Here is a 14,647-nt window from a genome sequence, read left to right as displayed (position 1 = left end):
TAGACATGTTTTCCCAGACATGAGAAATACAGACATTGACAGGCGTTTGAGTCGGAGGCAGAATAATCTCCTTCGGAGCATACAGCTTCTTGTCCTACTGTGGGTGCTGTGAAGCAGCTCTGAGATATTCCGTCACCAGGACTGAGAAGCTCTAATTCTGTGGGAAGTAATGCTGTGTATGTACTGACTAGCTCATCATCATGGTGCTCCGTGGACCTTTGGATGTTCCCCTCCTTATGTAACAAACCCCCGTCGTTTCTCTGCTCTCTCTGCTCTCCGCAGGATCCAACCGGACAGGCTTCCTCAGCGCACTCAAAGACAGCCCTGCCAGATATCTTTTTTACTGGGGGGAGAGTGTGTATGTGTGCGTGCGCACATTTAGATGTTGGACTTCTTTATTTCTGTTTATATACTCGCCCTTTAATTGGAAGGAGCTAGCAGAGAACATCATTAGCATGATCTCTGAATGGCAGATAACACTGCCCTAATCTCCCTCTTTCCAACTGTGGGAGTCATCTAAAGGTTATCACTCACACACACTCACTTTCACACACACACACACACACTAACACACACTCAGAAGCGATAAACACCATTTTTCAGGGTGTAAATTCTGCACTGTAAATTGTAGTGCAGGATTTGGTTTGATTTGAGGGGAGTGCTAGATGCCGGCATTTCATTTCCATTAGGGAGCAGCCAGATGCACTGCCTCTGTTTCCATTAGTCCCCATCCAGCCACCCCGCTGCTTTTCTGAGAATCATGTACCTGTCACGCATCATTTGGGCCTTGATCACACACACACACTCACACACACACACACACACACACACACACACACACACACACACACACACACACACACACACACACACACACACACACACACACACACACACACACACACACACACACACACACACACACACACACACACACACACACACGCAGGCCCCCAGTCAGCCTGCAGACAGGCAACGGATCTGACACGCACACAATCAGATGGCTGAAATACACTAAATAAATGATAGAGAGAGAGAGAGTCATTGATTTGCCTTGTGTGTGGCACATGCGTTGCTTTAGATGTGTGTGTATGCATTGACTGTGTATGTTAGTCGATTGGCTGGTATGTAACATTATAGAGGACATAGCAGTTATGTTTAGAGCATTGCCGAGGAAATCAATGGCCCCAACACAATGTTCTGGTAGTCCGTGCAACTATGCCCAACTCAAGTGCAAGAGCTCTCTCCATCTCTCACCCACATTTAGATGCCGTTCATCTCAACTTGGTCTAATTGATTGATGCATGCATTTAACATTTACATTTTATTAATTTAGCTCTTACCCAAAGCGACTTACAGTTAGTGCATTCAGCTTACGATAGCTAGGTGGGACAACCACATATCACAGTCATAGTAATTAAATTTTTTCTCAAAGTAACTATCAGAAAAGTCAGAGCTAGTAAGGGGGGAAAAGTGTGCGTGTTAGTTCACAAAATTATTTTATTTATTTATTTTGGGGAGAGGTTTGAGGAGGGGGTCTGAGGGGAGGGGCACTGTGGGATTATTTAAGATACTCTTTGAAGAGGTAGGGTTTCAGATGTTTTTATAAGATGGACAGGGACTCTGCTGTCCTAGTTTCAGGTGGAAGCTTGCTCAACCATTAGGGTGCTAGGACAGAGAACGGCTTTGACATGGCATGCATGCGTTTTGCATTGCCATGACAACACATAGGTTGTTATGGTGATGGTGGTCTCTCTTCCTTGACTGTTTGTCTCACTGTGCTGGAGGTGCTGGTGTGTTTCTTCTCGGTGTGGTCCATTGTGGGTCTGTCGGGCTTCCACACCTACCTGATCAGCTCCAATCAGACCACCAATGAGGATGTGAGTACGAACACAAACAAGCACACAGATGTACGTACACACAAACAAAAACACACACACACCACATCTCTTCCCCCTCTTTCTCTATCAGACTTTGACTGCTGATAACAATTCTGTCTCACATTAAGGGTCATTTCATGCTTGGGCTTCCATGTAAGAAGTCGCTGGCATGATTTTTTTCACTTACGCTGCTGAGGTTTTAGTAGATTGAACACTCCAGAATCGTCCCTAATCCTTCTTAACTGTCTTCTCTGGTCTGATTGGTCAAGTTCCATTGTCCTCCCAAGAGTTTCAAAATTTCTCTTCACTTTAGTTTTCTCCTCAATTCATTAACCTTGGTTGGAGAGCGAGGTAGCTGCAGTGTTTGCACTGATTGGTCATGTTCCCTCTCCAGATTAAAGGCTCGTGGTCGAACAAACGGGCGAAGGACAACTACAATCCCTACAGCTACGGGAACATCCTGACCAACTGTTGTGCTGCCCTCTGTGGTCCTCTTCCACCCAGGTGAGTTACTCTCTGCCAGGGCTAAGCTAACAGTAAGGCTGGGTTTTCGTTCAGTTGGGAGAAAATGTTTTGAAACAGGAGGGTACTTGCTGAAACGTATCAAATGAGAACTCAGCCTTTTGTTTTCCATTTGCAAAACGTTTTTGCCATGGTGTGCACAAGAGTTGTGGACTCGAGTCACAAAATTGATGACTTGAAACTCGACTTTCTAGAGAATAAAATGACTTGACACTTGACTTGGACTTGAAACCTCAAGACTCTACTTTGATTTGAGACTGATGACTTTAAATTATCTAGCCAGGTTTTGTAATGTTTTGTCACTCATTTTTTGGCACAGAGTCTACGTGGATGACTTTACTTGCAGTCAGAGACAGTAGCCGCAGCATCGCCCTTGGCTAGTAAAACGCACACTCAGCCCTCTGATTCGACCAGCAAACTGTCAATCAACACAGGTCGGGTGAGCTAGCAAACGGATTGCCTATTTACTGTACAGCTATAGGATCGGGTGCAGCGCAAACATCAAATTGTAGGGAGAGAGGATTGCCATAATGAATAAATATGCAACTCCAAAAATTGTTTGGTGATTATTAACCGTTAACTGTGCAAGCTCACCAGCAATGGGGTAACCATTCCTAGCATAAGCTTACTGGTATTTTGTAATGTAAAAATAGCTTGAAAGTTATGTCGGAAGTTCCGTGTGTCTGTGTCCTATGTCTCTGTCATTTGTGTTGTGCGTAATAGGAGCGCACGTGCCTCAGTGCACATAGAAATGGGCTACGTGGCCTTCTTTTTGGCTGTTGTCTGTGTATATTTTGTAAATCTACTTGTATATTTTGTATGATAGGACTCTTTCACGATTGGATAAACAAAGTCCCTATTTTACAATTACATAGGTTAATCAAAATGTGTTGTAGACAAAATAATGAAAAGGGCTGTCTGGTGGCCTCAATAAACAGACAAAGATTTGTAGTTGAACAAGTCGTTTCATGTATAGATTTTTTTTTTTACTTGACTTGAGACTTGACTTGAAGAACTTGACTCGACTTGCTCTTGGAATGCACAACTTGGACTTGATTCAAGTCTTGACCCGTTCTACTTGGGACTCGACTTGTGACTTGAGACTTGCTTGTGACTCTAATAATAGCAACTTGGTCCCACCACCTGCACTAATGAGCACACACTCTGCACTAATGAGCACACACCCTGCACTAAGCATCCTCACCAGTCACAACTGTAGCTATAAGGGATCTTAGATTCAGCTCTCAATCTCTCTCTCCTTCTCCCCCCCCCTCCTCCACTCCTCTCCCGTTCTGCATTAGTCAGCACCGACAGAAGGAGCTCCACTTATGAGAATCACACAGCCTCCCACTGTTTTTAATAAGCAGCACACTCAATCACGATATCCATCAGCGCACCCAGGAATAATTACTGTACACTCTGTTTCTGCCGTCTTTCGAGGGAACTTGAACTAGCTTTGTCTTACTCGCTATTGGGGATGAGCTCAGCACATTTTCTGCGTCCCTAATAGCAACCTATTCCCTATGTAGTGCGGGTGCCATTTGGGACATCTCCGTTGTTAGCGTCCTCACAACATATCGTTGGTTATGACGTTTAGCGTAAATGGTCTGGCTAGAGGAGAAAATGTCGTTCCGCCAGTAAATTTATGGAGTAATATTAGTGTAAATTTAGTGTCAATGTTATTTTTGCCACTAATTTGACTCCATACACATTATGATACCCTCAGATACAAAATCAGGTTAGTTTGTCAAACATCTGGTGGGGCAACATTTATCATTGATTCGTTAGTAAGTTCTATTACATGAATGGGTTACAACAGACTTGAGAAGAGTTGCGCAATGGGATGTGTTATAGTAGTTGAGTTATTTGTAAGGTTTGTTCGGTAGGTAGGTACAGTAACTGCCAGAGTAATGGAAGCGCTTGAGTAAATGAGGGATACAAAGTTTACTGAATGCAGGTGCTTTCACACAGGTGTGATTCCTGAGTTAATTAATCAATTAACATCCCATCATGCTTAGGGTCAAGCCATAATGCTAGGCAAGCCATTGTTTTGGCTACCATGGCTATGCCCCTATAGGATGACAATGCCCTCATCCACAGGGCACGAGTGCCACTGAATGGTTTGACTAGGATGAAAACGATGTAAACCAAATGTCATGGCCATCTGTCACCAGATCTCAACTAAATTAAACACTTGTGGGAGATTCTGGGGTGGCGTCTGAGACAGTGTTTTCCACCACCATCAACAAAACACCAAATTATTGCATTTCTCATGGAAGAATGGTGTCGCATCCCTTCAATAGAGTACCAGACACTTGTAGAATCTGTGCCACAGTGCATTGAATCTGTTCTGGCTCGTGGTGGCCCAACGCCCTATTAAGACACTTCATGCTGGTGTTTCTTTTATTTTGGCATTTACCTGTACATTGGGTTGGATCCACTGGGAATTTCACACATCATTAACACGTTTGCCGTTACCTCAAGGGAATGAGTTGGGGATTGTTCTCCATCTGGAAACAGGTGGCTGCAGTCTGCTCTGTGTGTGAGTATGCATGGAGGGATGGGGCCTGGAGGCTTCCCACACACGCACCCAAACAAACTCACACATGCTCTTGCCGACACACACACACACACTTCAAGACCTCTGCTCATGTCCCCTGTCTTCTCTTCCTAGTCTTATTGACAGAAGAGGCTTCATCCAGTCAGACACACCCCAGCCTGTGTCACACTCCAACGGAAGCAGCATGTACGCCTCCACCCAGCTTCACACTCACATGGTAGGTTGTATGTGTGGTTCTTTATGCATTCTGTAAATAGATGTTTAGTGTTTGACAGGACTGAGTTGGCACTTCAGTATTTAAATCTGCTGAGAAACGCTTTCAAATACATTTTTCGCTGGATGTGATCGGACTCCCCCCTTTTAAGGATCGGACCCTTTTTTTTCCCAATTTTCGCCTAAAATGACATACCCAAATCTAACTGCCTGAGGTTCTGGACCTGAAGCAAGGATATGCATATTATTGATACCATTTGAAAGGAAACACGTTGAAGTTTGTGGAAATGTTACATTCATTTAGAAGAATATAACACATTAGATCTGGTAAAAGATAATACATAGGAAAAAACGATGTGTTTTTTGGTTTAAAAAATTGTACGATCTTTGAAATGCAAGAGAAAGGCCATAATGTATTATTCTAGTCAGGCGCAATTTCGATTTCGGCCACTAGCAGTGTATGTGCAAAGTTTTTGACTGATCCAATTAACCATTTTATTTCTGTTCCAAATTTTGTATCAAGACTGCCCAAACGTCCCTAATTGGTTTATTAATACATTTTCAAGTTCATCACTGTGCACTCTCCTCAAACAATAGCATGGTAGTCTTTCACTGGAATAGCCACTGTAAATGTCACGGTTCATGAATCCACTGCCTCCCTCTTTCTCTCTCTCTCTCTCTCTTTCTCTCTCTCTCTCTCCCGTGTTTGTGTGGGCGTGGTTCCCAATCTCGGCCTGATTGTCTGTGCCAGCTGGAATCACTTATCTTCCCTTTATATGCTCTGTAACCAGTGTTTCTTGTTGTCAGATCGTTGTTACTTCTCTGAGGTTGTGTCGTGTGTCTGTGCTCATCTCTCACCGCCCTTGTGTGGATTATCTGCTGTGCTTCCTCCTACCCATCCGGACACACTCCCTGGATTTCTCAGCACGCTATCTTAGGAAGATGCGCCCTAGTCCCTGGGTCGGATTCCGTCTGAGTACAGTCTGTCTGTCCTGTTGCTGCTGTAAACTGTATTTATTAAACCATCGTTGCTTGCATCTTGCATCCGCCTCTGTATTGTTACAGAACGATCTGACCAGACCATGGATGCAGCGAGTTCAACGAGTCTGACCGAATTCATTTCCCGCAGTATCACGAGAATAGATCAACAAGAGGAGAACATCTCCAGCACAGGTCGGGCAGTACAAGCCCTTGCGACGCAGGTATCCCAGCTGACCCAACAATTACAACATCTGAGGGGTCTCGATGCGCCACCTACACCGGCAGTTCAACCCGCCCCGCCAGAACCGGATTCCCAGCTAGAGCCACGGCTACCGACACCAGAGGGTTATTCAGGTGATCCTGACTATTGCAGAGCTTTTCTTACGAGATGTTCCATGCAATTCTCGTTGCAGCCACGGACCTTCAACCGTGAACAGTCTAAGGTAGCCTTCGTACTCACACTGCTATCAGGCAAAGCGGCTCTTTGGGGAACGGCGGTGTGGGCGAACCAGGACCCATGCTGCACCTCTTTCCAGACACTCTCCGAGGAGATGAGAAGGGTCTTCGATCGGGCCGTGGCGGGTAGGGAGGCGGCCAGACTACTCGCTGACCTTCGCCAAGGAGACCGTTCAGTATCGGAATACTCCATCCAATTCCGCACTCTGGCCGCAGAGTGTCAGTGGAACGAGGAGGCGCAGTGGGACATGTTCCTGCATGGGCTGGAGGACCGGATCCAGAAGGAGATTTATGTTCTGGACCTTCCCAGGAATTTAAATGGACTAGTGGAACTAGCCTTGAGGGTCGACGCTCGTCTGAGTCGTATTGGCCGCCGAGCATGCCCTAACAGACCGTATAACGACACGGAGGGCTGGCATGCCAGCGGCGGGAACACGGCCAGTTCAGCATCCGCTCACGAACCCATGCAGCTGGGGAGAGCTCGGCTCTCCCGGGAAGAGAGGGAGAGGCGGAGATCCCAAGGACTCTGTCTCTACTGTGGTAGAGCGGGCCACTTTATCCACTCCTGCCCGGTAAAAGATCAGGCCCGGTAGTAAGCATGAGGCTACTATCGGGTGGTGTCACCACAGAGAAGACCTCATCATCTACTCTCCTCCCGGTAAGACTAAGATGGGCCACCCACACACACGACACCCAAGCCTTACTGGACTCAGGAGCAGAGGGTAATTTCATGGACTTCAAGCTCGCTCACAAACTCCAGATTCCCATCACCTCACTCTCGCACAAGATATCCGTCAACGCTCTCAATGGTCAAGAACTCCCCAACATTTCTCACACCACTGAACCTATCACACTCATCACTTCTGGCAATCACACTGAGACACTATCATTTCTACTCATGGACTCACCCCTTGCACCATTAGTTCTCGGCCACCCTTGGCTCACCCAACACAACCCCAGAGTTGACTGGGGTCATAACTCTATATCCATGTGGAGTAACAAGTGCCTTGAGTCCTGTTTGGTGTCTGCTTGTTCGTCTGTGTCTGATTCTGTGTTTCTAGAGGAGGCAGTGGAGTTGTCTAACGTGCCCGTTGAATACCTCGACCTGAAGGAGGTGTTCAGTAAGTCCCGTGCTGCTTCTCTTCCTCCGCATCGTCCCTATGACTGTGCTATAGAATTATTGCCAGGTGAGTCTCCGCCTAAAGGCAAGTTATATTCACTCTCTGTTCCTGAGAGGGAGGCTATGGAGAGATACATCTCCGGTTCTCTGGCATCTGGATTCATTCGTCCTTCCTCTTCTCCAGCGGGGCGGGGTTCTTCTTTGTGGAGAAGAAGGACGGTTCTCTGCGTCCTTGCATTGATTACCGTGGGTTGAATAACATCACAGTGAAGAATACCTATCCCTTACCGTTGATGTCCTCAGCCTTTGAAAGGTTACAGGGAGCATCCGTGTTCACTAAGTTGGATTTACGGAATGCATATCATTTGGTTCGCATAAGGGGGGGGGACGAATGGAAGACCGCGTTTAACACCCCCAGAGGGCACTTTGAATATTTGGTCATGCCTTTTGGGCTATCCAACTCCCCAGCGGTTTTCCAGGCACTCGTCAATGACGTGCTGAGAGATATGATTGATCAGTTCATATATGTTTACCTGGATGACATACTGATTTTTTCTTCTTCTCTCCAGGAACACGTTCAGCACGTCAGACGAGTACTTCAGAGGTTGTTGGAGAATGGACTTTTTGTCAAGGCGGAGAAATGCATTTTTCATGCACAATCCGTTCCATTCCTAGGTTACATCGTCTCGACTGAAGGTATTCGCATGGATCCTGACAAGGTTAAGGCTGTGGTGGATTGGCCAAGCCCAGATTCCCGTAAGGCCCTACAGAGGTTTCTGGGATTCGCCAATTTCTACCGGCGTTTCGTTCGCAACTTTAGCCAGATAGTCGCTCCTCTTACTGCCTTAACCTCCCCCAAAGTGACGTTCAGGTGGTCCGATACAGCCGAGGCTGCATTCGCCAAACTCAAGAGCCGCTTTGTTTCGGCTCCCATCCTCATAGCTCCCGATCCCTCGCGTCAGTTCGTGGTGGAGGTGGACGCTTCAGAGGTGGGGGTAGGTGCGGTACTTTCCCAACGTTCCTCTTCTGACGACAAGATGCACCCTTGCGCGTTCCTTTCCCATCGGTTATCACCTGCGGAACGCAACTACGACATTGGCAACAGAGAGTTGTTGGCAGTGAAGTTAGCACTGGAGGAGTGGCGCCATTGGTTAGAGGGTTCGGGGGTACCTTTTATAGTTTGGACCGATCACAAAAATTTAGAATATATCAGAACCGCCAAGCGACTCAACTCCAGGCAGGCGCGGTGGGCACTCTTTTTCGGACGTTTTGACTTCTCTCTCTCGTATCGCCCGGGTTCCAAGAATGTCAAACCCGATTCTCTTTCTCGCATTTTTGACCATTCCGAACGCCCATCCACTCCCGAGTGCATCCTACCCGGGACCCTAGTGGTCTCCACACTCACATGGGAGGTTGAATCGAGGGTCAAAACGGCCTTAGAAGGGGTAACGCCTCCGCCCGGTTGCCCGCCTAATCGGTTGTTTGTGCCGGAGGGGTGTCGGTCCGATGTTATTCGGTGGGGGCATTGCTCCAACGTAGCGTGTCATCCAGGAGTCAGCCGCACTAGCTTTTTGGTTAAGCAACGCTTTTGGTGGCCACTGATGGCTCGTGACATTCACAGTTTTGTCTTGGCTTGCTCGGTTTGTGCCACTGGGAAGACTTCTAATCGACCCCCAGATGGGTTACTCCAACCGCTGTCGGTCCCTTCGAGACCCTGGTCCCACATCGCGCTAGATTTTGTTACCGCCCTCCCGCCCTCCCAGGGCAAGACGGTTGTTTTGACCGTGGTGGACCGGTTCTCGAAGGCGGCTCATTTTATTCCCTTGCCTAAATTACCATCTGCCAAGGAGACAGCGGTAACTGTCGTGGATCACGTCTTTCGCTTACATGGCCTGCCGATGGACGTAGTTTCTGACAGGGGGCCCCAATTTGTGTCCAAGTTTTGGCAAGAGTTTTGTAGGTTACTGGGAGCGAGTGTCAGCCTGTCTTCAGGGTTTCATCCCCAGAGCAACGGTCAAACGGAGAGGGCCAACCAAGATTTGGAGAGAGTGTTGCGATGTTTGGTTTCTAAGAATCCCTCTTCCTGGAGTCAACAACTCTCTATGGTTGAGTACGCTCACAATTCGTTGCCAGTGGCAGCCACGGGTCTCTCTCCGTTTGAGTGTAGTTTAGGTTACCAGCCACCTATCTTTCCCAGTACGGAGTCCGAGGTCACTGTTCCCTCCGCTCACGCTTTCATCCAGAGGTGCCGTCACGCATGGAGCAGAGCCCGTGAGACTCTTCTCCGGGTGGGGGCGCGCACCAAGGCTAAGGCCGATCGCCACCGGTCGAAGCCTCCGGTATACGTCGTTGGCCAAAGAGTGTGGCTTTCTACTAAGAACATTCCACTCCGATCCATTTCGAACAAGCTTGCCCCCAAATTTATCGGCCCGTTCAGAGTCACCAGGATCATTAGTCCGGTGGCGGTCCGGCTCAAGCTTCCTCCGGCGTATAGGAGAATTCATCCTACCTTTCATGTGTCTAAAATAAAACCTGTGTTTCAGGCACGTATTAACCCGCCGGTCCCGGTTCCCCCGCCGCCACGACTTGTTGATGGGGAACCCACCTTTTCTGTCAATTGTATTTTGGACTCTAGAAGGAGGGGACGCGGATTCCAGTACCTGGTGGACTGGGAGGGTTACGGCCCGGAGGAGAGAAGTTGGGTACCTGCTAGGGACATTCTGGATCACTCCCTTATCGATGATTTCAATCGACAGGTAAATTCGCCTGGGAACGCCAAGAGGCGTTCCTAGGGGGGGGGGTATTGTCACGGTTCATGAATCCACTGCCTCCCTCTTTCTCTCTCTCTCTCTCTTTCTCTCTCTCTCTCTCCCGTGTTTGTGTGGGCGTGGTTCCCAATCTCGGCCTGATTGTCTGTGCCAGCTGGAATCACTTATCTTCCCTTTATATGCTCTGTAACCAGTGTTTCTTGTTGTCAGATCGTTGTTACTTCTCTGAGGTTGTGTCGTGTGTCTGTGCTCATCTCTCACCGCCCTTGTGTGGATTATCTGCTGTGCTTCCTCCTACCCATCCGGACACACTCCCTGGATTTCTCAGCACGCTATCTTAGGAAGATGCGCCCTAGTCCCTGGGTCGGATTCCGTCTGAGTACAGTCTGTCTGTCCTGTTGCTGCTGTAAACTGTATTTATTAAACCATCGTTGCTTGCATCTTGCATCCGCCTCTGTATTGTTACAGTAAATTGCACAGTGCAGTTAGATTAACAAGAATTGAAGCTTTCTGCCAATATCAGATATGTCTATGTCCTGGGAAATGTTGTTGTTACTTACAATCTCATGCTAATCACATTAGCCTACGCTACCTCAGCCGTTTCGCGGGGGACCCACCGATCCTGTAGAGGTTTTAATACTGTACGTCAGTAACTCACTCAAGGGCTCTCGTTTGCAAATGACAAATTGAACCAGGCTTTGATGTTATTACAGGCCAACAGAGAGCAGTAATCTGTCTATATCCATGCCATTATTGGGCTCTGAACTTCTTTCTCTCTCTCTCTCTCTCTCTCTGTTGGCTCTCTCTCTCTCTCTCTCTCTCTCTCTCTCTTTCGGTGGCTGCTGTTGGCTTTACCATCTGATCCAGAGAGCAGTATTTAATAGTAAATGAACACAGCTCATGTGTTTGTATTCATTCATTCAACGGGGTGTAACTTCTCACTCTGCTTTTAAGTGTGACGGATGAGGAACTCCTATCACCCTCACTCTGAATATATCCATGTTTTAAATCACCGGTACTCTGCTGAATAATGATGAATATAATTCCCTCAACGTCAGTGGATCCTCTCCCTGCATTGCTTTTCAAATAGGTGTTTTATATCTCAAGCAGAATAATCATAGTCTTCTGGATGGTTCCTCATTTGCATACAGCCTTGTTTGAAGCTGGCAGCTGTGAGAACAAGTAACTTTGGCCATACGCCCGTGGAGAGATGTTGAAAATATTCATTTTTTAAAAACTAAAATAATCAATTTTGGGCAATCTCAAAATGTGTTGAGTTGTTTGAGTTGAAGTAGTGAGTTAACTTCATGTTATTTTTCTTCTTTCCTCCTCTTTCTGTTTTGTCTGTTAACCTTTTTATTTGTGTGTATTTCCACTCCCCCTATAATTTCCTTCCTTCATTTCCTGTCTCTCATCAAAAACATATAATTCTCCTACCGTTTCTTTTTCCCCTTCTCTTATCTTCATCTATCTCTCCATTTCACTTTCCCTGTCTCCTCAGTGTGACCAAGAGCACTGCATTCAGAGCACCAAATTCATTTTGCAGGCTGCCGCCACCCCACTGCTCCACAGCAACTCCGTCATGATTGGTGGAGGGGGACCCCCTTTCCCTGGGAAGAGTTCCTTGGTGGTCCCCTGTGCCTCCCTGGCCCCCAGCCAGCCCTCCCTGCCCTCCATGCCCGGGCTGAGCTGTGCAGGGGACATGTTGACTCTGAGGGACCCAGACACCCACTGCCACCACCACCACTTTGCCAGCCCTGAGGAGACTCCCTCGCCTTCTGGCCCTATGCCTCTGACTTTGCCCTGCGCTGCCCACATGACCCACGGTGGACACATCCACCCTGCCCAGCTCTACGACCCTGCCAGCCAGGACTCTCTGCATGAGGACTCTGTCAGGGGCCTGGTTAAACTCAGCTCTGTCTGAGACTGGGCCCCGCTGCCATTTCCCCCTGGCTCTTTGGAACCACTACCCAGACATCACACTATTCCCTATGTAATGCACTACTTTTGATCAGAGCCCATGAACTCTGGTAAAAAGTAGTGCACTATATAGGGAATAGGTTGCCATTTGGGACGTAGCCTCTCCCCTCTCTATCTCTCCTTCCCTCCACACTCAGGACCAAAGCCATATTTCCCCTAACATTTCACCTGAGCGCTCCCTCCATCCCACCCAGATTTGCGCCCACCTGTTGAGTTAAGCTATTGTAGTGCCAAACAGACAGACAGACCCTCAGTCTCCACTGCACCTGACCAGGACCAAAGTCACACTTCTGACTCCCACTTCCTCTTCACAGTAGTATAGCTGGTGCTCTACCGGGTGTCTACCAGGCCTGGATACAGGTTCAGCCTTCTGCCAAATGTTCATGACTTGTGCTTTATTCTCCAATGACATGTAGAGGAAATCACCTGAATCTCTCTTCTCTCTCTCAGCTAAAACCTACCAAGGCAGTTGCCATTTTGTTTTGCTGACATCCGAGGACACACACAGCGTGATACTTCCCTGGTTCTTCAGGACTGTTGATTAGCTGGAAAGACATGAATCAGGACTAAATACAGGACTTGTTTATAGGTTTCCATGTGTGTTGTGTGTCCTGAGTGGTGACACTCTTTTATACAGTAGTAATGGACACAGCCAATCAGTGTTAGCCCTGGCCACAGATGATGTCACTTCCGGTTTGAGATTGTGTCAACACTGTACGCGGTAATCGGTGGTGTTCATTAGTCAGTCCTGGTGTCTGTGTGACGCCAGTCGCATTTCATTTTTGTTTTGTTCAAATGTGATGCCAAAACATCATTGTGCATCCCAAATGTCACACTCTATTTAGTGCACTACTTTTGACCAGGGCCTATAGGGCTCTGGCAAAAGTAGCGCACTATATAGGGAATAGGTTGCCATTTGGGATGTAGATAATATGTAATATGATTACTGTGCCAAGAAATTGTCATTGACTTCCAGCTTTATACATTAATGCCTGTGGATAATTAATAAATTCACATTTTTTTATGTACAAGGGTTTTATTTATTCAACCAGGCGGTGCGCAGTCATTTGACAGAAGGGCAACACAATACCCAATACCCTTTTCAGTGAATACCCTTTGCAGACGGAAATTAGCTGCTAGCTAAATCTGGTACAACTGTTGACAAAATTCCCAGGTTTTCCAGACGTCACAGTCGGAAGATTCCCAGAATCAGGAGGAATATGCAGGAAATCCGGATACCTCCAACCAGGATTTCAGGAAAACCTGGGCATTTAGGGAAAGTTACTGGCATTTTGCAACTGTAATCTGTTGACCAAAACTGATTTGGAGTAGACAATGCCATTCCAACAGCTTCTTCTGTACCATGCTACCAAGTGTATGACTATGTATCGTGCTCTCTCACAAGTCTATGACTGAATGCTTGCAGGCCAGTTCAGGGCCAACCCTAGCCTTTTTGGGGACCTAAGCGAGATTTGGTTGGGAGACCACCAGAGTTTTTAGTTTTAAAGTACATTTCCTGCAATTCTAAACATTTTGCCATGTTCTTTTGGAGTTTCATTTATTTGATCATTTAAAACAAGGTACACATACAAAATGATGCACTTGATTAAGAATCATCGAGAATAAACTAAAAAAGTATAAAACATTTCCATTGGGGAGTAGAGAAAATGGTGCAGTTTTAAAGTAAGTGTTCTGCAGTTCTACACATTTTGCCATAGGGTGGAGAGAAAATGTTTGCTGTTTTACAGCTAATTTCCTGCAATTCTACTCATGTTGCCATGGTCTGGAGAAATATTTTTGCAGTTTTAAAGTCATTTCCTGCGATTCCCCTAGCGGCCGGGGGCCCCAAGCGACCGCTTATATCACTAATGCCTGGAGCCGGCCCTGAGTCAGCTGACGGCAGTGACTGATATCTTATTTACATTGTGTAGGTACTGGTAGGTCTACATGGCAAAGCCAGCTGTGAGGGATCCGCTGCTGGCTGGATGGTTCGTGAGATAATGATGTGAATGCTATTTTTAGGGCTGATAGAGGCTGTATACTGCTCTCTAGTGGATACACTGAGGACTGAGATTCACTTGCCCTCAGACTTATCGTCTGTACTGAAAGTACTGTAGCTTGGTCCCAAATCTGTTGGTGCTCTTGCCATTGCTCGTTGTCAAGACAA

General features: G+C 47.1%; 1 protein-coding gene across 2 annotated transcripts in view; it reads left to right on the top strand.

The window, feature by feature from the left end:
- LOC112217463 (zinc finger DHHC-type palmitoyltransferase 14) overlaps positions 1–13,816 on the top strand; it is a 57,184-nt gene extending 43,368 nt beyond the window's left edge. Inside the window, exons 5-9 of one of the 2 annotated variants that reach the window (XM_024377759.2) lie at positions 283–331; positions 1,778–1,880; positions 2,275–2,384; positions 5,077–5,179; positions 12,047–13,816. In XM_024377759.2, the coding sequence (XP_024233527.1) occupies positions 283–331; positions 1,778–1,880; positions 2,275–2,384; positions 5,077–5,179; positions 12,047–12,424 (743 nt within the window). In that variant the 3' untranslated portion in view covers positions 12,425–13,816. Of the gene's footprint in view, positions 1–282; positions 332–1,777; positions 1,881–2,274; positions 2,385–5,076; positions 5,180–12,001 lie in introns of both variants that reach the window. The other variant, XM_024377758.2, reaches the window with a different exon arrangement.
- Positions 13,817–14,647: the final 831 nt, after the last annotated feature.

The sequence above is a fragment of the Oncorhynchus tshawytscha genome, linkage group LG18, assembly GCF_018296145.1.
Source record: "Oncorhynchus tshawytscha isolate Ot180627B linkage group LG18, Otsh_v2.0, whole genome shotgun sequence".
In the NCBI taxonomy this organism is placed as follows: Eukaryota; Metazoa; Chordata; class Actinopteri; order Salmoniformes; family Salmonidae; genus Oncorhynchus; species Oncorhynchus tshawytscha.
Note: the sequence above shows the minus strand (reverse complement) of the source record. Positions and strands in the feature narration are given on the sequence as shown.